We start from the raw sequence: 26,876 nt of genomic DNA, 5'->3' as shown, positions 1-26,876 counted from the left end.
AGAGAAACAACATTAAACCCAACACACTGTTTTGTCTTAGAAGATCTGCTTTTAAAAATCTTCTTGGTTTTCCTTCTGAATTTTAGACCTTTTGGTTTATTGGCCCTTTGATAACATAGATGCAAACTATGTGAATTTCAATCCAGTTTCACCCATTTCTTGTCCAATTATATATTTTTAAGCACAATAAAGATTAATCCCTGTTTGGGTGTTCAAAAAATTAAGTGACTCAAAAAGTTATGTGGCACCAGCCTTGTGTTGTTGTTGCTGCTGTGTACCTTCAAGTAATTTCAAACTTATGGCAACCCTAAGGAGAACCTATCACAAGGTCTTCTAGGGCTAAGAGTATGTGACTCATCTGAGATCACCTATTGGATTTCCATGGTCAAGTGGGGAATCGAGTTGTAGTCCTGTGCTCATACCACTACACCTTGCTGGCACCAGTCCTTCTCTTGCTTTTATGAATGTTTCATTGTCCTCCCCAGATGCATATATATACATGGTACAGTACCTATAAAAGGAATTTATGTGTGTCCCATCATAGACTTTCATGCAGTTTACTTGTGTGTGTGTGCGCGCGCGCACGTGCCAATGTGGCATAGTGGTTTTAGGGTGTTGGACTTGGTCCTGGCATGTCCAAGCTCAAATCCTTACTAAGCTGGCAGTCACTCCTTTATCTTGACCTACCTCAGAGAGTTATTTCACTGGAAGGACGAAGGAGTCCTGTATGCTGCCTTGAGCTAATTGCAAGAAACGTGAAATATAAATGTAACAAATGTCAAGTATATTTATATTACACTTTTCTGTCAAAAACGGATGGGTTCAGGATTAGATAGAGGCTCACACATATACAGCTGTATATACATTGAGTTACCTTCTAGCTGTACACACAAATGGTCCATGGAGAGAAGATGGCACCTAATATGCAGGCACTATGAGTTGGGGCAGGACTTTGCTACAGTCACATTCCTCATGTGCCTTTCTTGGAACACCCAATTAAGGCTTCTACCTTAAACAGTAATGATTCAGAGTCTGGGTTTGGCAACCCAAGTTAAAACAAGAGTTTGGAAATGCCCAGAATTCCCATTGTTGGAGATTTTGAAAGTTGTAGTCTAAAAAAAATATTTTTTCCAAGTTCTTGGACTCTTTTTCACTACACAGTTATAGCACTCTGATTCCACTTCAGCTGTCATAGTTCCATGGTAGCAGTTTAGGGAGAGACTGGAACGGCCTGCCGGATGAGATCCTTCTGCTTACATCCTTAGACAGCTTTAAAAAGGCTGTTAAGATGGATCTCTTCCGGCAGGCCTTTCCAGAATAGCCAACCCGGCCTCAGGAAACTCCCATAAAGAGATACTGCTGCTCCCATTGATCACTGTTGTATTGATTATTGTTCTGTTGTTCTGTTGTATTGTCTTGTTGTTTGACCCTTCAGTCAGTTTTAACCTGTATGGTTTTAATTCTTTGTTAGATTTAATACCTTCTTAAGGGGGGGAGGGTACCAGGGATTTGATATGTTGTATATTTTTAACTTGTTAGCCACCTTGATTGTTCTCAGAGGGGCGGGATACAAATAAATTATTATTATTATTATTATTATTATTATTATTGATCTTTGGAATTCTCAGCCAGAGATGTCTGCTGCAACTGACCAAACTATACATCCCAGGATTACACAGAATGCAGCCATGGCAGTTAAAAGTGGAATCACACTGCTATGATTTATGTAGTTTGAATGGGTCTCTGGTTAAAGTGTTTCTTAATTACTTGAGATACTGAGATATGTCACTTTTTCTGAGCCCTGTTTCACCACTTACTGTTTGTTAACATCTCCATAGAAGATATTCATAATTACTAGCTTACTTTATGGGATTGTATTATTATTATTATTATTATTATTATTATTAACCACCTTTATTTATGAAGCGCTGTAAATTTACACAGCGCTGTACATACAATCTTTTTAATTAGACGGTTCCCTGCCCTTGGGCTTACAATCTAAAAAGACATGACACAAAAGGAGAAGGGAGTGGTGGAGGGAAAGGGGATGAGGTCCAGCAGTTCCTCTCTACCTCCGAGGCCTGGACCAAGGCAGATGGACTGGAGGGAGGGCTTGGCTTCATAATGGATGGTTAATCTTCTTCCAGGGAAAATACATACTCTCAAGTAGGATAATACATATACAGTACATAGCAATACAGGAAATGGTTCGATAAACAGGCACCAAAAGATCATCAAATAGTAAGCGACAATTATGCAATGCCTGGGAAGGCTTCTCTGAACAGGATGGTTTTCAACTCCGTTTTGAAGCTGGTTAAAGAAGTGATGGCTCTTGCTTGTGGGGGAAGAAGGTTCCAGGAGTGAGGGGCAGCAAGTGAAAAGGGGCGAATCCGGGATGGGGCAGAGGAAATTCTGGGCTGAGACAGCAGACCTTGACTACCAGAATGGAGGGCCCGAGTGGGAAGGTGAGGAGAAATAAGGTCTGATAAGTAAGGAGGGGCCAGACCATGGTAATGTGTGCAAATTATTTGTATACTTTCTAGGGAGAGAAGTCAGTGAAACTTTATTCTTCTGAGCAGCCATACATAGTGTTAGGCTGTAGGTGTTAATTATTACTATTACTGTAGAGCTGATTTTCATTCATTTATGAGTATGATTTATGGATGTAACTGCAAATGGATTTGCAAAGACACAACACAAGTGTTTGTCTACACACAATATTTTTTGTTTAGGAATTCATCCAGAACAATTATGCACTGTGTATTTATACTCATATCCTCTGATATGAATTAGATTTAGTATTCAGCATAGACAGCAAAAAAGCCAAGGGAAAGAGAAAGAGATTGGATAGCTTAACATGAAACATGACATGATTTTGTGTGTGCATCCCAGATTCACTAAGCAGCCAGCCTCTGAGTGAAGGATAGAATCTGTGTTTCCTGACTTTCCTGCTATCCCCCCTAGCCCCACATTTGTTTCTTTGCATGCACTCAGTTGCCATTACTAACATTTTGAATTTGTTTTGGCCCACAAAACAAAGGCAGGCTCTTTAAACAGATATGTCCAAAGGATAGTCTTTGTCAAGTAAGTTGATTTGCTCTCCATACATTCTTATCAATAGTCTAGACACAAGAAGACCACAGTGGATAGGCTATCAATTTTTTAAAAGCCATTTCCTTCCTTAAACAAAGAGGCTCTCAGTCTATTTTATGAAAGGATGGAAGCAGCATTTCTTTATGGGGGGCAGGGCGAGAATGACATAGATAACAGAGTTCTTTCCCCCCCCCCCCGATGTCTCCCATCTAATCAATAGATAAATAAAATGAACACTGTTGCAGGATATATGCTCCAACAACACCAAGATTGTCTAATAATATAATAAAATGTAATTACAGATACTTGGGAACTATAGCATATATCTATGTTTTACAGAAAGCAGAAGCCACTGGAGAAAAACGACCAAGAGGCCGGCCTAGGAAATGGGTAAGTATTGCATTTGAAAAATACTTCTATCGTTTCTTAACTACATGCAAATTAAGGAAGGCAGTTGTTTCATGTTAGATAACTTTAATAGATTTCTGTAGTCTATTTCATTTGTCTTTTTGCAAATCCAGGCCTCGTGCCAATGGTTGGCATGGGCATGCATTTGCCAGGGCCAGTGAGCTGGCAGGAGTGGGGAGCACTGCAAGCTATGCTAACAACTGATGGCATGTCTGAGAGTGTTTCCATCAGCAAAATTTAAAAATGGAGGGCTAAGAGTAGTAGCTGCACACAAGCGGTGCTACACTTGCTTCCTTTTCTTGCCTGTTGGGTGATCTCCTGCCTCCACCTCTGTTTTGGGCCAGACTGTATGCATAGTATTTTACTATAGTGTTTTTTCCTGTGCTGGCCAAGGACAAATTGCAGGAATGGGAATGGAACGGAATGGAATGGAATGGGGGTGGTGGTTGTTACCGCACTGGAGAATGCTGCTGATGCCACCAGGAGTCCCCAAGCCGTTCCCCAGCCGTTCCATGGCAGCTGGTTTTGAAGAACAGTTCAAAATCATTCTTCAAAATCAGCTGAAAAGAACAGCTGTTGAATGGTTTGGGGACTTCCGGCAGCATCAGCAGTGTTCTCCCATGTGCTAGCACCCATTTGCCCCCATTCCATTCCATTCTGTTCCATTCCCGTTCCTGCAAGTGCCCTGCGATAAGCTTAAAAGGTTGCTCCCTTTACTTGCCTGTCTCTGAGATCCCAGCTGTTGGTGGTTCTCATTTTTGTGGTTGTCACTCGTACTTTCCTGCTGTTGCCACCAGTTCTGCTCTTTTCTTTTCTTTCTTTCTTTCTTTCTTTCTTTCTTTTCCTTCTCTCTCTCTCTCTCTCTTTTGGTCATTTGAACCCTGTGGCTGGAACTCACTGGCTGTGGTAGTGATAGAGGGGAAGGGAATGAGCCCCATAAGAGCTCAGTAGTGGTGAAGAATAGTGCCATGAGACTGCAGTTTGTGGACACTGTACATATGTGTCAGATGCAGAGCCTGCAGAAACCTGCAGCATCCATGAATGAAACCATTATTAAGAGTGAAGGTGCTCAGGAAATTATCACAATTTCCTTACCTTTAGACTTTGGCAGTTTGCTCAAAGAAACTTTACTACTGTTTATTGAGAAGGAACACTTCTTTGAGCCTTATCAGCATGAATGAACCTCTGCTCTTCCAGAAAGAAAGAGGGCTTTTAAAAAAAAGTTACACCGAGATAGTTCATTGGGTAATTCAGTTTCAAAGGTTAAAGACAGGGGGTTTATCAGGCACAGGAAAGTGATTACGAAAGAGGATAACATTCAGACGTAGTGAATGAAAAGATAAGGTTAATAAACAAAACTTTATTTCATGATGTTCCATAGTCTTTAGAAAACACCCCACCCTGAAGTGGAGAAAATCATACCAATTGCCTCAGTGACTTCTGTTATTTCTGTTTCTATTATATCTCCTATCTGAGCTACCTCAGGAAACATGTTCAGGTAAAAGTGAGCTAATTGAAGTCATTTTGCATCTGAAGTGAATTTGCACATAGAGACTCCCATGGCTGTCATCTTAACAGAAAAAAATATCAGTGTATACCTTGTTAAGTAGGACCATGATGTGGACTGGAAGAGAGGTGTGGGGTGTACAGGCCAAACACACATATACAGAAGTGCAATTCACTCTTAGGTACAGAGGAAGACACAGAAAACTACCTCATCCTGAGTCAGTCCACTTAGTCCAGTATTGGCCACTCTGACTGGTAACAGATCCCCAAGGTTTCAGACAGGATTCTTTTCTAGTCCAACCTGAAGATCCCTGGTGTACCTTGTTAGTCCTGGTGGCTCAGTGGTTAAACGCCTGTACTGCAGCCACTCACTCAAAATCATAAGGTTACGGGTTCAATACTAGCCAGGGCTCAAGCTCGACTTAGGGTTGTATCCTTCCAAGGTCACTAAAATTAGTATCCAGCTTGTTGAGGGCAATTAGCTTACAGTTGTAAACTGCTTAGAGACTACTTAGTACAGTGTGAAGCGGTATAAAAATGAAGCTGCTATTACTATTGCTAGTCTCCCATCTAAGTATTAATCAGGCCCAGCCCTGTTTGCTTCCAAAATCAGACAAGATTGGTGTATTTAGGGGCTTAAGACCTAGATGTACCCTCTCATCTTCCTTCCCTAAGCTTGTGGCCTGTCTCTAGAGCATGTCTGGACGCCATTTCTTTCCTCCCTTTACTACCTCCTGGTCCCTCCATTTTTCCACCAGTCACTGTTACTGTCTAGGTGATAAGGGATATGATTAGAGACAGTCTGCTGAGTTTTGGAGCCCCTGCTATCTGAACAGACAGGTAAGCAAGATCTAAACTGATATTTCCTACACAGGAGCAGATGTTCTCTGAGTTTGTGAGAAGAGGAATCCACACAACTTGGGTTTCTCCCATCACTGCCCAGCTTGGCAATCTTAGAGACCAGTTCTTCCTGCTTGTGTCCAGAGCAGAGCTCTTTTTCCATTGCTTCTCTTTTTCTCTTTGTGCTTGTGCTTTTGACTCCTCCCACCCATAGATTTTTCCTCCTTGCTTCTGTTCTTATTCTTGTTCTCATTTAGAAAACAGACAAATAGACATTTTCTTTCTACTTTTCTTCCTTTTTCCCTTTCCACCTACAGTCACTATTTCTGATGTCCTTAGCCAGGCTCCTAAGTCTCATGATTTCAGTTATGGAAATCATGCCATGGACCAGATGGAGTGGTTCAGGGCCCACCAATGGTTCCTTCAACCATTTCAATCTCTAATTGCAAGATGCAAACACCTATTACTATGACTTCTACCTCAGATCAGAATCTCCCTAGCATTGTGTTTCCACCAGTCCAATCTTCAGAAGGGATCTCTATTTGCAGAGCCCCATTGCATCACAGTTATCTAAGATGCCATCTTAGAGAAACTTTTGTAAGATGATGGCTGAAATGTTGGTGGAGCAGAGAACAGTGCTGTGTACTAGGCAATGGGAAGATGGATGCCACCTGGGATTGGCTACTCCCAACTGGAATAGACGTATTGAATCAGTTATTGAATGGTGAGTCAACACATAGATAAATCTCTCTGATTCATTATATCTACTCTAGTTGGAATTAAAAACATATTTTAGAGTACATTGGGCCCTCAGTATCCATGGATTTGGCATTCACAGGTCTGAGCAACTGTGGATTGAAACGGAGAAAAATGCTTAATTTTTTTTTCTTACCAGTGATTGACTGTAGCCAGGTCAAGAAGAAGTCCCATGAGGTTGCAGAGGCTGTGGCAGCAAGGCCTGAGTTGAAAATTTAATGTTTTATAATGGCTAGTTATTCAATACGTGTTTATGCATTAGTGCTATTAAAAATCACCTATAATCCTTTGTGGATGTGGGAAAGTCAATGACATATGTAAAAAAAAGGAATGCACACCTGCCAAAATATGCACATATACATGTTTCCTTCATGAAGTTAATGGCTTGTGAAAGGGCCACAGGTATCTGTTGAAGTGCACACATAACTTTGTAAAAGTGGGCTGCATAGAAGGAGATTAAAAATTAATGAAAGATGTTATCTATGGCCATGTGGCTCATTTAATTTTAACATCAAAACCTCAGTTTGTACTATTCCTCTGTTTGTTGCACAAATGTATATTAAACTTATAAATGTTGTTGAAATTATTTTCATTTTTAATTCAACAAATTTTAAGTTAGCATTGATGTAAAACATTCTAATTTTTGTGTTTTATGCAGTTTTTAAAAAAAATGATTTCTAGGTTTGAAATAAAGTGCAAAATTGCATATAACAGGGTCTCCACCCCCCAAAAAACCCCTTTAAAATAAGTCCACAACACTTGTGTGTGCATTGAGGATTCTGTGTCATATGTTGTTCATCAAACTGTAAAGTATTTTTTCTGCTGTTTCCTTCAATATGTATATGCTATTATGTATTAGCTAACAGACCTCTGCAGAACTTGTGGTAGTGAAGGCTTTCTGCCATTTCAGATTAAATATTTTACATCTGGTGATTCAAGTTCCTTTGAAAGTGCAACAACAATTGTGGGATTAGTATGATACCTTAGAGTAATAATAATAATTACTATAAAATATACATTTGCACAAAAATATATTTTGTTTATTGCTATTAATAATAATAATAATAATAATTAAATATAATAATAATAATAATAATTAATAGCAACAAGCAAAATATTTTTTGTGCAAATTTAAAGTACACTGTCTTCAATCTTCAGTAAAATAATAGACTTCTTAAGAAGTGTTCAATGAAAGTCAGATTCTTCAGGCTCTCTTACTTTGCCTTGACTTAAGGAAGCCACCAAACACTGATCAAAAAGTCAAAGGAGTTTATCAAAGTGGGTCCAGAACGCATTCACGTGAATTTGCTAGTTCAGCGAATTTACGTGAATCTGAATTGCGCTTGAACCAACTTCCCATTGCCCGAAAATAGCTTGCCATTGCCCGAAATTGTGTGTGATCACCTCTCACACTATGACGTGAAACCCCATGATTGCGTTTGGACTGACTTCCTATTGCCCGAAATTGTGTGTGGTAGTCTATCACGCAATAACGTTAAACCCTATGATTGCGTTCGGATTGCCATTGGATTATACTTCCAATTTCCCTTGTCTGATAACGTCCAAAGTCAGGGTGAGCCAAATATTATGCAACATTTGGAATTAGTAGATTAATTTCAGTTGTACAGATAAAATTTCTCTGTTTCTATTTCTTGCTCAAAGCTTAAACAAGTTGGCCTAAAAGAAGCAACATTTGACATGTATCTCAAAGCCACTGATGCCAGTACAACCTAGGCATACATTGTTGTAACCATAAGCTCCAAACTTCAGGCTTCTGTTTACAGTTTTTCTTATTGTTCCATGAATGTTATTTTTACACTAAGTAAAAAACATACATCCATTACTCAGGGTTCCTAATACTGTGACCCTTGCCCGGATTCAACTGCAAATTACTAGACTTTGTCAATGCCGATGACTTTTTTCTGTGTGTCTTGTCTGAATTCATTCTTTGCCTCTCTGTGTGTGGTCAAATTTGAACATCTTTTTAAAAATTAGGAGAGAATGCATCTTTCTTTTCTCTTTCTCTCTGTCTCTGTCTCTATCCATCCATCTTGGTATTTAGGTATTGCTCTCTGTCTAAAGATCTCAGAACAATAAAATCCACAAGATGACTTTAAAACAATATGAACAATAAAATGATTTTAAAAGGCTAAAATATATCAAAGGCTAAAATATATCAAACAGTTTAACAAGTTTTAAAAAGACAGAATAAAACAGCTAAAATACTTTAAAACAGTTCAAAAACTAGATTTGTGGACTGTGACAAATAATGTAGGCTTCACAGTCTTGAGTAGGAATGGTTACCTCCCTGTCTGATTGTACCCTTAATATGTTGCTTTTTAATGCATTTATTTAAGTGTTATCTCATTTCTCTGTATCCTCAAAGATAGGCAGCAAAATAAAAGTAAATTTAAGAAATTAATTGTTTGAGAACAAAACAGTTCAAAACAATAAAACATACAACTGTGACGTGAACATAAAAGTACTATTAACAGAATCATTAATTAGTTAGGAGATATAACAGTTCTTAGCTGAAAACCTAACAAAACAAATAGGGTTTAATCTTTCTAAAATACAGGAGGGATGTATGTATTTAATTTAATTTATATATTATTTAATTATTTAATGTTTATCCAACTTTTCTCCAAAGTGCCTCACACTGTAGGTTAAAAGAAAACACAACTGAGGCTCTTTACACACCGCCGAAATACGGCGATCTGCCGGCGCTGCTCTTTGCTGCACGAGGGAGCCGCTGCATGAAAACCGCACGACTCCCTCATGGAGCTCCTTCTCGCGGCGCGGCTATGACGCCGCGAAGCGCTGCTGGCTCACTCGCAGCGTCATAGCCGCCGCGACACGTGCGGAAGCACAGCGTCTGCTATGTAAAAATGGCGGTGGCCGTCTGGAACGGCCGCCGTCATTTTTTACGCATGGAGCGCGTATTAGGGTTAGGGAGGTGCGGAAGCACCGCACCTTCCTAACCCTACTATGCGCTCCGTGCATACTTTAATGGCGGTGTGTAACCCGCCTAAAACATCATTTACAACCAGCCCTCAATAGCCATGGATTCTGCACAAATTCAACCATCCAAGCATTAAAAATATATATATTTTTTAATTAAAAAAAACACCTTGATTTTATCATTGTATATAAGGGTCACCATTATACTATGCCATTGTATATAACAGGACTTGATTATCCACAGATGTTGGCATCCACAGAGAGAGTCCTGGAACCAAACCTCGAGGGCCCACTGTAGTATACATTTAATTTTTTTTAAAATACTATTCAAAGTAACTTTAAGACATATTTCAAATATAATAAAGATAGAAATCCAGCACATCTAATTAAAAGTCCTTGTGTCTCAGTCAGTTAAAAGCTGTAGCCCTGTCTAAATGAAATGGTCTGTGCCTGCTGAGGAAAAGAAAGCAGAGAGGAGGGCAACCAAGCCTCTTGTGAGTGGAAATTCTGTAGTGTGAGAGCAGCCACTGAAAAGAATATTTCCTATGTCTTCACCACACATACCCGTGACTGTGTTAGGACTGCGAGAAAGCCCTGAAGACCATAAAACGTCTCCAGGCTCATATATACATATTCATATCAACTTCAGTCTTTTCTACCATGGTACACTTCACAGCTTGGTTGGGTGTAATGGGAGTTAAGGTCCAAAAAATATATGGAGGGTACAGTATTTTGTGTGGAAGGGGATTGTTCTAGCAGGTTACTGTTTAAATTTGGAGAATATTAGTAGGAAGGCCCTGCTCCTTGTTGTGACTTTCCCCAGTTCCTCTGAGAATGAAGCACAGAGCATGGCCTGATCTTTTTCTAAAGGAAATGGCCATGGGAGAGAGATAGTTCCTGAAGTTTGAACTATGTATAGATAACTCATAAACAGCTGACAGGCAGGACGTAAAGGTACTCAGTTATATTGCTGTGCAAGTTTAACATATTTTTTGTTTCCATGAAATCTCTTTTTTACACATACATGTTCAACAGTTGATTTCTCAATCAAGACATTTTTGCTAGCACTCATTTTGACAGTCTCCCTGACTTTTAAAAAAATGTAATGACAGCCATATGGTTCCTGTGAGCTATATTTTATAAATGGGAATAGAGGTTCAATCTCCCATACCCAGAATTCTGAAATCTTAAATAATCCACAGAATTATCCACATGGGTACCTGACATAATTTCTTGCCTTCTGGTGGTTCAGTGTTGTTTCATGCACAAAATTATTTAAACTGTTATGTATAAAATGGCTTTCACACTATGGCTTGATAGAGGGCACCAAAGGGGCAGTCTGTACCCACCCCTTTCCTTGCCAGATTGGGGCCATGGCAACCTCATGCCACAACCGTGATCCTGCCTTTCGAGGGTGTGAAACGGAACCGCAAAAACTTTGGATAGGGGAGACTCAACCTGTACTAATTGGCACATGGTTGTAAAGGGTGCCATAGGCCCGGTACATACCTTCCATGTTGTCCGGGCTAGCGGCGGTGTTTTTCTTCCGCAGGGAAGCCGCAGCCGCCAAACCACGCGACTTCCCTGTGGAGGAAAAAGAACCTGCAAAAAGTGGGCTCTTTTAAAGCCACAGGGGTGGCGTAACCAGGGCGCCAGTAGTGCACTGGTTACGTAAGCGCCTCACAGCAACATGCGGACTCTGCATGGTGCTTACATAACAGTGACAGCGCCCATGTATACAGGGCGATGCCATTGTTATGGCGCTGCACCGTACTAAGGTCAGGGACCATGCGGTTGCTGTGCAGTCCCTCAACCCTAGTACGACGCCAGAACAATGCATTAGCGCCATCTGTACCACGCCATAGCTGCAGCGGTGTGGCTACATGGTGGTCCTTTGGTGCTACATCATATGAATGCAGCATCGGAGGCGCGCCATGACTCTGAGTACCATCTGGAGCGGCTTATGGTGTCAGGGCACCCGGGGGGGTGGAGTCAGGTGTGCATCATGAGGACGCTGTGGCCCAACTCTGCCCCCAGGCCGGCAAGGTCCTATGTCTATAAGATGTATCTAAAACATAAATGAATTTCATGTTTAGACTTGACTCCCATCTCCAAGATACCTCATTATGTATATGCAAATATTCCAAAATCCAAAAAATAAAAAATAAATCCAAAATCTAAAACACTTCTGGTCCCCCATATTTTGGATAGGGGAAACTTAACCTGTACGAATTGGCACATGGTTGTAAAAGGACAATTTCCTCTCTTACGTAAAAGCCCAAATGCTAACTACTTGATTCGCACAATTTCTTAACAGAGCTCAGAAGAATACTTGCCTGTGGCGCAGGACTGGGGAGTAGTGTAATTTTGGGGTTACTCCTTGTTGTACTCTGGAGTAAGATTTTTTTTTCTTAATGTTAATCCTACTCCTTCTCTTGTAAACACAAACACCCCTTACTCCTTTATTCCTTACTCCTACACCCAGCCCTGAAGAAAAGTTGCTTTGCAAGGCTGGTGTGTGTGTGTGTGTGTGTGTGTGTGTGTAACTGTCTCTTTTTGCCTCTCAGTCCCTTCTCCAGTACAATATAATAAAACTGGTTTTTTTGGTGTTTGCGTGTACAATATAATAACAGGAATAAGGAGTAACAAATATCTTTTCTTCCTCCTTATTCCTGTTCCTACTCCTGAAAAAGCTTCTTATTCCTTTACTCTTTACTCCTACTCCCCAGCCCTGGGGCCCATTCACATTACAGAATTATAGCAATAATATTTCATTATGCTATGGTTCCATCCTATGGCATCCTGAAGTTGTAGTTTGGTGAGGCACTGGAGCTCTCTGGCTGAGAAATCTAAATATCCCTCCTTAAACTGGCAGTCCCACAATTCCATGAGTTGGAACAATGGCAATTAAAATGGAATAATAGTGCCATAATTCTGTACTGAGAATGGGCCCCAGGGGACAGTTACTCCACTGATATCAAGCAGCACAGGTGTCAAGTAGATTGGTGGTCTGCTATTCTTGTCCTCTTTATTTGCTCTGGATAAAGCATAGAGGTTTTATAGGCTTTCATTAAAACAAAGGTAGATGCTGCCCAAGGGGAGCTTACAGTATACCTTTTGACAGTGGGGGAGTAAATTCCTGCTTCAAACACACTACCCATGTTGTCGTGGTTTCTTAGTGTAAATTTTTGTTAGCATTATAGTGATCCTCAGAATTATGTAGAAGGAGCTGTTGATTGTCTTACAGCAGGGATAGGCAACCCTTTTGAGCCGGGGGCCGGGTTGCTGTCCCTCAGACAACTGGGGGGCCGAAGCAAAAAAAATAAATAAATATTTTTTTTAAAAAAAAATTAAATAAATAAATAAACCGGGACAAATGTAGGACAAAATTTTCAAATGGAGGGCACTTTTTAAATAAAAAATGGAGGACACACGAAAAAATTTGCTGATTTTTAAAAAAATGTTAAGATAAATGCATGTTTCTCAGGCTTCTATAGACAATTGCCCCACCATGCCCCTCGCGTGAGATGCCAAAGGCCCCGGTGGCAATCGGTGGCAGGACCAGGCTGGGGCCGGTCCCAAGGCCTTGCCGGGCCGCATCCGGCCCGCGGGCCACAGGTTGCCTACCCCTGTCTTACAGTATTCCTACCACAAGGCTCTTACGTCCTGTCTGGAAGAGCTGTGCTATTACTATAGTGTAGCACAGTACAGCAAGGGACATAACTCAGAGATAGTTAACACCTCAAGTAATTATCCAGGACTATTGTCAAGTGTTGACTCCCACTCAGGTTGAGTATACCTTATTCGAAATGCCTGGGAACAGACTTTTGGATTCTGGATTTTTTTGGATTTTGGAATATTTGCATATACAGAATGAGACATCTTGGAGATGGGAACCAAGTCTAAACATAAAATTAATGTATGAGATTTATCACACTAGCAGGCAAACAGGATTTAAATGAGAGTTAAACTAGAGAAAACCAGGAAATGTCATATGATAAACTCCAGGCATTTCCTGGTTTTCTCTAGTTTAACTCTAGTTTAAATCCCGTTTGCCCACTATTTTAATAAAGCTCTATGTTTTCTATACACCTTATACACATAGCCTGAAGTTAATTTTATACACAATATCTTTTTAAAAAATTGTGCATGAAACAAACTTTGCGCACATTGAACATCAGAAAGCTAAGGTGTCACTTTCTCAGGCAAAAAAAAAGTTTTGTTTTTTGGAGTATTTCAAGGGAGACTCAACCTGTATCAATACATAGCTTACATGTGTGAATGAACCATCATACAGATTTAATAAGTCTGATAAAACTTATTGAATCATTTCCTGTATTGCTTTGTCCTCCCTCCAGTCCATCTCCCCTGATCCAGGCCTCGGAGGTAGAGAAGAACTGTTGGCCCTCATCCCCTTCCCCTTCTCCTTTTGTGCCGTGTCTTTTTTAGATTGTAAGCCTTAGGGCAGGGAATGTACAGTGTATGTACAGTGCTGTGTAAATTTACAGCGCTTTATAAATAAAGGTTAATAATAATAATAATAATAATAATAATAATGTTTTTCAATAGCTAGTTCACATGTTCAACTTCTTGTCACTGAGTTTTCCGTGAGTCAAGGAAATTTAAATCTACATGCATAAATTAACATATCCAAAGCTTGCAAGCATGACTATCACCAAGAGCCTTTATCAAAGACATAGTTATAAATGTGAAATTATGAGGCAAAACAAACCACCCCGAACGGCAGGCTGGAAATGCTCTGGAGGGACATCGCAGCAGCCAAACTGCATGGCATCCTTCAGAGTAAAAAGAACCTGCAAAAAGCAGGTTCTTTTTATGGCACCTGGCTGAGATGTCACGAGTGCGCCATTGGCACACTGGTGACATAAGCGACACACAGCGATGTCTGTACGCTGCACATCCCTTACATCATCATGGCGGCGCCCGTGTGGATGGGATGCCGCCATTATGCCACTGCCCATATGGACTAGGGTTCCAGAGTGTGGGGTTGCTGTATGCTCCAGAACCCTAGTATCAGCGGGGGCACGCTGCTTCGGGCCCATCTGTCCTGGGCCTATGTCTCACCTCAACTCCCCAAACCTTCCTTAACATCTAAGAGCTGCATCAAATGTCAGAGATCTGTTTTGCTGGCAAATGGGGCACAGTAGGCTGACATTTCCAAACTCCTGCCAGCAATCTCTGGTCTGATACTCAGAAAAAGGACCCCCCCTACACACACACACCCCACAGCTCCCCATCTCACCAGAGATTACTGGTGGGAGGGGACTGGAAATATTCTGCTGCACCCCAATCACCAGCACAACAGACATCTGGCACTTGATACGGCTGCTGACTGTTAAGGTAGGTTAGGAGAAACATTTACAGTTGTGGTACCAGTGCTACAATTGTGAATATGAGGCATGGCTGAATATGGAGCAGTTGTAGATCTGCAACTCTAGGATACAATAAGATATAACTGCATAACATGACAGTAGTTAACAAGGGATAACCTATAGCTACTGGTTAGTTATAAAATTATTTTCCTCAGTAACTAAGATATAATACATTACATCAACCTATAACCTATAGTTTATATTAACCTATAACCCATAGGATAACCTATAGTTACTGGTTAGTTATAAACTATTTTCCTCAGGAAATGGGACTTGGTACATTACATTAAAATTGTAACTTAGGAAGAGACAACTTGACTTTTCTTCTTGTGATCTAATTGTAATTTCTATGTTAATGCTTTGGTTTTGAGTGTGGCTTCACTGAGTGGTGGAGGAATATCAAGTACCCCGTGTATTGTGCCTGTGCTCTGAGGTATGTGTTGAGGCAAAGATGAGGTAAGTGGGAGGAAGGTGTGTTTTGTACCCTAAGAGCTTGAAACATTCAGATTCTGTTTTTTAAAAAAATGCAAAAGTCACTTTATGTACTTCCAAAAGCAGAAAATTAAAGCTTTATTTTTCAAATAAAAGTACAACTATAATGGTAACCAACTACTGGTTTGGGCTTAGGCACTTTGACCTATATCTGCAACTAATTATTTTTAAAAATAACTTCTATGTGCTGAACCTGTCCCAACTATGAATTGATAATGAGCCATATTGAATCTATGCCTTATGAGTGAAAATACACAAACTGTACTAGTTTTCCAAATGTATCATTTGTTCAATGCCAGTGTCTCATTTCTGCTGTGATAGATATATCTCATTCTCATTGGTAAACATCTTTCTTGCAAGGTAGATTCCACATTTGTGTCACTCTGAGGGTCTCTAAATGCGAGTGATTAATGTTTAGAAATGTGTACTATACATCAGAATTCGTGGGTTCTGTTTTGAGTTCACTGGCAATCCATTCACTATCTCTAGAGCTAAATATACCTTTTAACATATGTAGAAGGATCCCATTTAAATATTTGATACTTTGGAGTGATTCCAAATTCCTAGCATGTATCTCTATCAGGGATCTGAGTTTAGTTGCAAAGTATGTGAATGTATGTATATAGCTTTTAATGGTGTCATGTTATATAGTGCTCTGAGAATCTTGAGTAAAAATAGGCATGTGCATTAACAGCCTATATTTTCTACTACTAAACAAAATCTTAAAATGAAACCCCTATTCTGTTTCTTTGTGGTTTAGGATATCCTATATATGAATGCAGGTTTCTCCTCATAAGCAATTGTATCTGAAAAACATATTCCGCTGGAAATGGTTCCTGATTTTGTAACACAATACTTTTTTCAATACCAATAATAACATACTTTATGTACGACCTAGGTAACTTTGCCTATTTTTATCTACACTTCATTCCATTTCCCCTTAAATGTATTTGACACTATGCTCAATTAAAAAAGCAACACTGACTGTAAATAAAAGAAATAGGAATCTTTGCTGAGATCTGTGTAGCTTACTCTTTAGGCCTAACAGAAATGAAAGCAGTTAAATTACAGGTGTTTAATCTTAAAATAAATTGTAATTAGAGTACCTGAAGGTACTGCAGTGTAATCGTATAGATATCTTGTAATTGATATAGTTCCAGTGGATATAACCTTGGCTCCTGTTTGCTCAGTATTATTGGATATTTTTCAATTTGTGTAACCTGAGGTGGACAAGATCCTTAGAGAAATAAGAACTACCCTGGGTGTGCTAGACCCTTATCTTACCTGGCATATTAAACAGGTTAGAGGGTGACTGGCTGAGGGTGCAAAGGGGGTAGTCTGTGCCTCCCTACAACAAGGCAGTGTTCCAACTTGCCTAAAGGAGGCAGGTGTAATGTCTTAGTTGAAAAAGCCATCTCTGAATCTCTCTATAATGAATAATGATCAGTTTGTGACCAATATGCCATTTTAGTGCAAGGTATTAGAGCATGCGGTGGCTTCTTAGCTCCAGGGACTTCTGGATGAAACAGATTATCTGGATCCATTTCACTCTGGTTTCAGACCTGGCTATAGGACAGAGATAGCTTTGGTCACCTTGGTGGAAAACCTACACAGGGAACTGGACAGGGGGAATCTGCCACTGTTGGTTCTGTAGGATCTCTCTGTGGCTTATCAGTGAGAGCCTTCTGGGCTGCCTCACTGGGAGGTACTGTTTTATGGTGGGCGTGTTCCTTCCTAGAAGGGCAAACACAGATGGTGGTACTGAGGAACTCCTGTTTAACTGCCTGGCTGCTGGCCTATTGGTTTCTCAGGGTTCTGTTTTGTCTCCCATGCTGTTTAACATATACAGAAAACCTGTAGGAGGGGTCACCCAGAGTTTTGAGGAACAATGTCATCAGTGTGCGGATTACAACTCTACTATTCATTTCCATTCCAAATTAAGAAGTCTGGCTTGGTCATAAACCAGTGATAAGTAACAGACTGGATGAGGAAAATAATTTGAAGCTTCATCCAGACAAGACAGAAGTGGTCCTGGTCAGCTGAAAGACAGATCAGAGAATAAGTATTCAACCCAGCTTAGTTAGGGTTACACTCCCTCTGAAGATACAGATTTGCAGTTTGGGAGTACTCCTGGATTCAGCTTTGAACCTGGAGGCTCAGGTTTCTGCAGTGGCCAGGAGTGTTTTGGCACACTTAAAGTTTGTGTGCCAACTTTGCCCATTACTTGAGAAGTCGGATCTGGCCATGGTGGTACATGCCTTAGTAATATCCCATTTGGAATACTGTAACATGTTTACTTGGGCTATCTTTAAGCCTTCAGATGGTCTAAAGACTTGCAGCCAGGCAGTTAACTGGGGCAGGTTACAGAGACCATACTGCCCCCCCCCCCCCCCGTTATAACAGCTCAACTGAAGACAAGTCTGTTTCTGGGCAAAATTGAACATGCTGGTTATGACCAATGAAGCCTTATATGGATCAGGTCCAGGCTATCTGACAGACCTTATTTCCCTGTATTAGCCCTGAGATCATCAGAAGAAGCCCTTTTGCTCAGTCCCCCACTACCATTGCAAGTATGGCTGCTGGGAAGATGAGAGAGGGCCTTCTCAGTGGCTGCTCTTAGACTATGGAACAACATTCCAGAATGGTCCCCTCTTTGTTGTACTTCCATCAGCAGGCTTAAACATTTTTATTCCAACAGAATTTAATATAAAAATTTTTAAACTACAGGCTAGGAGCTGATATATTGTTTTAACTGAACTATTTTTAATAGCTTTTTAAAAATGTACTTTATTGTTTGGACTTTTATTTTTATTCTTTGGACTTGTTTTTATACTGTGAATAGCTTAATTCCATTTTAATGTTCACTTTTTGTATGTTTTTAATTGAATTGCTCTTTTCAATTGTGTACCACTTTGAGTCCTATTTGGGGGGAAAGCACTACTTACTACTGCTACTAATAGTAATAATAGTAGTAATTATGATTATGGTGTTTGTTGAGAAATAATTGCTTTGTGTTCTATTGGCTTCATTCACTAAGAGCTGGAAATAGGATTGCAGTCATTTACTTCTGACATGGGCAACCTCTTGCAAAGAAGCTTGTTAAATGTGGGCTAGACAAGGCAACTGTTACATGGATTTCTAATTGGTTGTCTGGCTGAACACAAAGGGTGCTCAACAATGGTTCCATTTCATCCTGGAGAGAAGTGACCAGTGGGGTGCCACATGTGTCTGTCCTGGGCCCAGTGCTATTCAACATCTTTATCAATGACTTGGATGACAGAATTGGGGGCAAACTAATCAAATTTTCAGATGACACCAAATTAGGAGGAATAGCTAACACGCTAGAGGACAGGATCAACATTCAAAATGACCTGAATAAACTGGAAAGCTGGGCCAAAGCTAACAAAATTATATTCAACACAGAAAAATGTAAGGTACTCCATTTAGGGCAGAAAAATGAAATGCATAGATATAGGATTGGAGACACCTGGCCTAAGGAGACTACATGTGAAAGGGATCTAGGAGTCCAAGTAGGCCACAAGTTGAACATGAGTCAACAGTGTGATGAGGCAGCTAAAAAGGCCAATGAAATGTTAGGCTGCATCAACAGAAGTATAGTGTCTAGATCAAGGAAAGTAATAGTGCCACTGTATTCTGCTTTGGTCAGGCCCCCACCTGGAATACTTTTTCCAGTTCTGGGTACTACAATTCAAAAAGGATGCTTAGAAACTGGAGCGTGTCCAAAGGAGGGCGACTAAAATGGTGAAGGGTCTGGAAACCATGCCCTATGAGGAACGACTTAGGGAGCTGGGGATGTTTAGCCTGGAGAAGATAAGGTTAAGCGGTGATATGATAGCCCTGTTTAAATATTTGAAGAGGATCTGCCGAACTTAAGGGTATATTATTTTGCCTCAGCGTTAAATTGGATTTCGGATTGGATTTTGTTAAAGGATGAAAGGTTGTTGAATTTGGAGGGAGGGAACATGAGATATGGTTGGCATAGTTACTTATTTTACGGAAAAGATAAAATACATAGAGAATTTAAAAGCCATGTTATTAAAAAAGCATTAATGAATGTATGGAATAAACTTAAACCTAAATTAGGTAGAGAAATACCCTTATGGTGCTCCCCCCACAAAGCTTTCTTTGGAAAAGAAAAAATCCTCAAACAAAATTGGTTACGGTACTCTGATTTAACAAAAGAAACACAGGAGGACATAGAAATGAAATCCCAGGACGAACTCAAAGACCTAGAAATCTACTGTCATTGGTATCTAAAGACAGTTGAGGGAAAGGTGGAGAATGGATAAGAGACTTGTGGGCATCCAAAAGAAAAGATCAGATTGGCAGGACAGTACCCTAAAAGGGAAAAAAAAAACCCTGATCTCAAGGTATTATAAAATGATAATGAATTGGGAAACGGAGGACGAAATAATTAGACATTCAATGGTGAGGTAGGCCCAAAATGTAGGGCACAACCTAGAGTATAAAAAGTGGGAAAATATTTGGACAAGAAGTATAAAACATACAGTTTGCCAGGAGCTTAAAGAGAATGTATAAGATGATCTACAGATGGCACCTATCCCCACAAAAATTGTCATTTATGTATAAGAACAGTAATTTTATATGCTGGAAATGTTTGGATAATGTTGGTTCTTACTTTTATATATGGTGGACTTGTGATATTTCAAAAAAAAAAAATACTGGTTGGAAATTCATAAAATTCTAAATGTAAATATGAATATAAAAGTGCCATTATTACCAGAAATCTTTCTCTTAGGCATGATAGATGACATCTTAGAAAAACAACACGATAAATTTCTTTTCTACTGTTTCTCTTGTGCCAGAATAGTCTACGCAAAATTTTGGGGAAAAAACACAAGCTCCTTCTGTAGATAAATGGCTTTGTAAACTGTTTGAAATGGCTGAGATGGATAAGTTGACATGTTGGATGAGGGATAAAACTGAGAACTGTGTATACCAAGAATGGGAAGAATTTTATAAGTTTATAGAATCAAGATAGAATATAAGGTATTGATATTTAAAAAGACATAAATGGATTTGATTTATCTAATAATACCAACCCATAAATCTCCGATAACTTGTTTGGTTAACAGGGACGTAGTCAGGATTTTAGGAAGGGGGGGGGCAGACTAAGTGCCACCATTATAATGGGGCTTGGGTGCAGCGGCGCAGCAGCACACACCATTCATTTTTCTAATGGAAGGGGGGGGGATCCAGCCCCAAGGACCCCTCCCCCTTGGTTATGTCCCTGTAGTTAAATATTTCAAATTCTTGTTGGTAGAACATTCTATATAGGAAGTATGGACTCTGTATAGATCTACTCTATAGATGTATATTTGTAGGTTAAGTGAAGAATATCATCAATGATAAACTATGGAATTAATTACAACACAAGGACAGATTCAGGTGAAGGAACCAAAAAGGAAAAATCTTCACGATAAAACAAGATGGAAGAAAATCTTAAACCAAATCTCAAAAAGTATTAGGAAGCTCTATTTATGTTATATGTGTTTTATTAAAAATGTCTGGTTTTGGGGGGGAGTGGGCAATGTCTAGACAGAGATGTGATCTATTGTTGAAATTGTAAGGTGTGAAAAGTGTAATGTGAATTAATGTCTTGTTCTGTGTGGAAAAGTTAAAAACAATAAAAAAATCAAATATTTGAAGGGATGTCATATTGATGAGGGAGTAAGCTTGTTTTCTGCTGCTCCAGAGAACAGGACCCGAAACAATGGATGCAAGCTACAGGAAAAGAGATTCTACCTAAACATTAGGAGGAACTTCCTGACAGTAAGGGCTGTTCGACAGTGGAACACACTCCCCAAAAGTTTAGTGGAGTCTCCTTCCTTGGAGGTCTTTAAACAGACTCTGGATGGCCATCTGTCGGGGATGTTTTGATTGAGAGTTCCTGCATGTTAGGAGGTTGGACTGGACGGCCCTTATGGTCTCTTCCAACTCTATGATTCTATGATTCTTATGTTGGAATGGAATCCTTTTTCCATTCCAGTTACTCCATCCTCAGCTGGGGGCCTGAGTAGAGGCAGAACCTAAACCAGGCTCATGAAACTAGACCCATGGAATCAAACTCATTCATATTCTAGAGAAAATACCATAGGAGGAGGCCCATTTCCTTCCAGTTTCACAGTGCTCTTGATTGCTTTATGAAAAAGTTAGAGGCTTGACAGACCGGCCATTAAGGTCGGCCTGGGGGCGGAATCAGGGTGGGGTGTCCACATGACCAGAGCTCTCCTTGGAAGCTAAGATGATCAAGTTGAGACTATTATACTTTGACCACATCATGAGAAGGCACAGATCACTAGAAAAAATAATAATGCTAGGAAAGGTAGAGGGTAGAAGAAAGAGAAGAAAACCATAAACTAGATGGATAGATTCAATCAGGGGGTTTTGGGCAAGGGCTTGCAGGATCTGGGCAAGGCAGTGGAAGATGGGGATTCTTGCAGATGTCTCATCCAAAGGGTCACTGTGAGTCTGGACAGAGGGCAGCTAACAACAACAATGTATATGCAAATAAAGATATTATAAAATTCAAATAAATCCAGAATCCAAAACTCTCCTAGTCTCAAGCATTGGGGGTAAGAGATGCTTAACCTGTAGAAGGATTCTGGTCATGCTCATAGATACTAACTCAGTTGTGAATGCAGCTTTCTCATTATGGATCATGCTTTTCCTCCTGGGTCTTCAGAAGTTGTTAAATACGGAATTTACTGTATTTATGGAGCATGTTCATTGTATATTTTTACATGGAACTGTATTTTTCCTTTGATAAGTTTAAAAGATATGGTTGCTGAACTTTGTATCAATACTAAGGATATATGTCCTACCTGGAAATGATTTACAGTTTTAAAATATTTTAAAATATTTTATTTTATTTGTAGGCCACCATGGCACAGAGTGTCTAATTATTAGTTATTACACAGTATGAACCTTCTCAGGGTTGTGTGTTAGGAAATCCTCTTATTTAGATCTTTGTTCTAGCTTTCATGGTGAAGGTTGCAGTAATTTTTTTTGGACTGTTTCCAGTTCTTCCAGATTTAGTGGTAGGTTGTCAGATACCTCAGACAATAGAACTGCCTCATCTGGATATCTTGTATCATAGGGAAAAAACTCTTTGAAAGTATTTTGCCCCATCTTCCCTGTTCTCTGGTAGTGTCCACTCAAAACTGAGAACAGAAAGGGTACCTCATCCCACATCTATAACATAACTTTGTGAAAGGCAGGGATCATAATGCTATTAGTATCATGGCATTACAAATGTAGAGCTCTATCTCTATGAAAGCTTGTTTGTTCCAGTCTTGGTGATATTCTGAAGAACAGAAAGGAACTCATTGTCATCTGTCAGTGCTTCTCCAGTGTGATTGAACGAGAAGGGATAGAAAGGAAAGCCATTAGTTGGTTCTTCCTTTTTACACTATGTCAATGGCCAGATACTCTACAACAATGGTTCCCAAATGCTGCCCTTTAAGAGATTTTGGACTTCAGCTCCCAGAAACCTCAGCCATGTTAGCCAGTAGTCTGGGATTCTGGGAGCTGACATCCAAAATCCTTTAAAGAGCAGAGTTTGGGGAAGAGAGTGAGAGTACAGAATTAGCTTCAGATACTAATCCATCTAACTCGGCATTGGTGTAAACTAACTAGTAGCAGCTTTCCAAGATTCAGACAGTCTCCCCCCACACACACACACCTTGTCCTACCTACAGATGCAGGGGACTGAATGTAGTACTTTCAGCATGCAGAGTATGTGCTCCACCAGAAAACTACAACAGCTTTCACCAGCCTGGTACCCCACAAATATTTTGGACAACTAGCAAAATTCCTGACCACTGGCCATACTTGTAGAGTTTGATGGGAGTTGTAAACCAAAACTTTTGGGAAACACCAATTTAGGAGGACACCTGACCCTGGAGGAAAAGAAACTGGGGCGGGATACAGACGGGCAGGGGAAGACGTCTTGGAGGTGTATTCTGCTGAATACGGAGCCTCCAGACCGCCCGCCCGGGGGCGTGGCTCAGGTGATGGGGCTTCCACATGGGGGGCAGTGAAGACCCCTCACCTGGGGCCGTTTCTGACCCGCAGTTTCCAAACCGCCACCTCGGAGGACGCTGCAAAGAGAGAGGCAGCTTCCGCACGGGCGGCCAAAAACGGGGCTTTTTTTTTTCTTTTGCTGGCTGGCAGATGCGCAGCTGCGCAGCTGCGGCGCTCAGCAGCGGCGGCAGAAAGCTTATGTGCACATTTAAAGCGCCCAAGCCCCTTTAAAACTTTTTCCCCCGCCCTGCCCAAGAACAATAGTGGTCTCCTGCCAGCTGGTGATCAGCTGGTGTTGGCATCCTTGTCCGCTTGCACGTTGGTAGTGTCACCAGCATCATGGATGCCTCCTCTCCTTTGGTCCCCGTGCTCTTACTGAATCTGCAATGCACAGCCACAGCTGTCGCCACTGCCACCGCTGTCCCCCTGCCATCCCCCATCACCTCCCTTGTACATATGTAAATATTTAAAGTTTTAGGGGTTTTTTATTGTCAGGTGAAAATGGCACAGGAATGTGTGTAGGGGTTCACTTTAAATTCCAAACTTTCCCCAATTCTAGCAGCGCATGCGTACATGTTGCTCTAGGGTTAGGGTTAGGGTTAGGGTTACGAGCATTAAAATAGAGTGCAGCTGTGCTGCAGCTTCCACATCTGCATGGCATCTGACGCTCTAATTAGAGCCTCGGTGCAAACTGCGCATGTTCCAGGACCCCGACTCATTATGCGACGCAGCTGACTCGGAGCTTTTAAATGGGCAACTTAAATTAGCAGTGTAACAATTCTGGCGTACCGGTGCAGCAGCTTACAGACGGAGCTGCACAGCATACAGAAAAGAAGCGGGGAAAAGCAGCACCTTTTTAATGCCGCTTCTTCCCGCTTGGGGCGTGCGGGCGGCGTGTTCATGGCGGCATTCAGGTAAGGGCCGTCTGAAGGCTCTACCTTCATGACGTCATGAACACACCCCTTTTTGCCCGTCTGTATCCCACCTATGGTTCTTTCATCACCCAGTCTTCAGCAGCTGCCCCAGTCCTTCAACTCTCAAACTATAATTTCCCACCGACTAAGCACTTCCAGAACAGTGATGCTGGAGGAGTTTTAATCACACTACCCTAGCTCCATAGTCTTCATTCACCATTTCTAAGTGGGTTTCATAGAATCATAGAGTTGGAAGAGACCGCAAGGGCCATCCAGTCCAACCCCCTGCCATGCAGGAAATCACAATCAAAGCATTCCCGACAGATGGCCATCCAGTCTCTGCTTAAAGACCTCCAATGAAGGAGACTCCACTACACTCCCAGGGAATGTGTTCCACTGTCAAACAGCCCTTACTGTCAGGAAGTTCCTCCTAATGTTTAGGTGGAATCTCTTTTCCTGGAGCTTGCATCCATTGTTTCGGGCCCTATTCTCTGGAGCAGCAGAAAACAAGCTTGTTCCCTCCTAAATATGACATCCCTTCAAATATTTAAACAGGGCTATCATATCACCTCTTAACCTTCTCTTCTCCAGACTAAACATCCCAAGCTCTCTGAGTCTTTCTTCATAGGGCATTGTTTCCAGACCCTTCACCATTTTAGTCACTCTCCTTTGGACACGCTCCAGTTTCTCAATGTCCTTTTTGAATTGTGGTGCCCAGAACTGGGTCCTGACCAGAGCAGAATAGAGTGGCACTATTACTTCCCTTGATCTAGACACTATACTTTTATTGATACAGCCTATAAGGTACGCATGCCTGCTGTTATTGCATCACTCCTTTCTCTTGATCTTTTGATTTTATCACAATTGGGTGGCTGATATCCAGACCTGTTGCATGTTACATGGTTTCTGCTTGCCAAAATTTAAAGTCCTTTGTGTGTCACAGATCTCCATCATCTCTATTAGTATGGCTCTGAACAATGGAGATTAACTTGTATTAAAAATTTCAGAAAGTCAGTCTGGATTGTTGTATCTGTTATAGTTAAATAACTAACATAACATAATATAAATTTGAAAGACAGACTGGAACTTGTAGTTTCATATGCAGTATAAAGGGTGCCTTGATCCAATATGTTATCTTAATCTAGTTTGACTGTCGCATGAATTAGCCTCATCAACATGAGGCCTTTTCAAGTCCTAATACAAACACATGGAATTTTAGTTTGTATGATCTTAACAGGGCTGCTTTGTGCTAACATATCCTTGAGGTTTCCTTTTCAGTCACTTAGAAATCATTCAGACTGTATTGTGACATGTTGGTGATGACAAAATCTGTCCTGGGGGCCTGTTTTTGCATTTGCCTCTTTAGGAACATTTAAAAAAAGGAAAAAAGAAAAAAATCTTGCCATCAGCTCTTAGCTTTAAAGATCCAGAATAGAAGCAGCAGCTGTGGGGAGTATGCATTCCTAAATGTTTAAACCATTTATCCAATAATTGGGTGCAACAGAGCTCTTTCTGTAATGAATGGGCCTGATTCTGGTCATGCTTCATTCACAGAGTTCATGCTGAAGTCATTGGCCAGTCTATATATATTGTACCCTAAGGATTTGGTTCTACATATATTTGGTATATAAGACCAAGAAGAAATGCTGCACACTTGAGTGTGGTATGACTTCTTACTTGGAATGCAGGAATAAGAGATGTGTTGTATCATCTACTTTTATAGAAAATATACATTTCAGTCCTCAAGAGCTTGGAAAAGATGCTTTTGTAGACTACATCTTCAAGCATTATTAGCTAGACAATGTGTCTGTCATATTGGGGGGGGGGGATCCTGGGGAGATGTAGTGCAAAGAAGTAGCTTTTCTAAGCTGAGAATAGATAATGTGGGATTTTAGTTGCCAATTTTTCCTTTTGTGGGTTTGTAGTCTATAAAGAAGTCAGTTGCTGAATTGTATGACTGTTGTGCCATTTGTATAAAGACTAAGAACTTTCTGAACTCCAAAAACTAGAAGAATAATTATTCAGATACCTCATAGTAAACTAGTTTCCTGAAATTCAGCTATATGATGTGGGGGACTGGCACTTGCTTTTCCCTTAGCATACCAGGGATTGGCAGTAACTTTGTGCCCACTGGATACATGCTTTTCTCTCTTTCCTGGAAACTTTCCAAGGATCAGCAGCCAGGGCCTCAGAGCTCACTGGCTCACTGGTCCAGAGACTGGCCATCACTTTGTGTAGTGCACCCTAATCATGGTTGAGTATAATGCAGAACATAAATAAATCTGAACAGTTTTACATTTCTTCCCAAGAAAAGGAAAAACAAATTTTATCTTCTAAACACTTGAAATGGTGTTGCACATTTCAGAGTTAAAAGATGAAGTCCAAAGTTGTCACAACAATTGCATGCACAATACATTTTACATCTGTGGCCATGGATAGGACCAAA

At 40.6% G+C, this 26,876-nt stretch overlaps 1 protein-coding gene across 1 annotated transcript in view; it reads left to right on the top strand.

Moving 5' to 3' along the window:
• Window positions 1–26,876, top strand: part of HMGA2 (high mobility group AT-hook 2) — a 184,958-nt gene that overhangs the window by 16,442 nt on the left and 141,640 nt on the right. Inside the window, exon 3 of the mRNA XM_089527183.1 lies at window positions 3,433–3,483. Coding sequence (XP_089383309.1) covers window positions 3,433–3,483 — 51 coding nt within the window. The remainder of the gene's footprint in view (window positions 1–3,432; window positions 3,484–26,876) is intronic.

The sequence above is a fragment of the Sceloporus occidentalis genome, unplaced genomic scaffold (assembly GCF_023333645.1).
Source record: "Sceloporus occidentalis isolate IW3139 unplaced genomic scaffold, rSceOcc1.0.p SCAF_5, whole genome shotgun sequence".
NCBI classification, from domain to species: Eukaryota; Metazoa; Chordata; class Lepidosauria; order Squamata; family Phrynosomatidae; genus Sceloporus; species Sceloporus occidentalis.
Note: the sequence above shows the minus strand (reverse complement) of the source record. Positions and strands in the feature narration are given on the sequence as shown.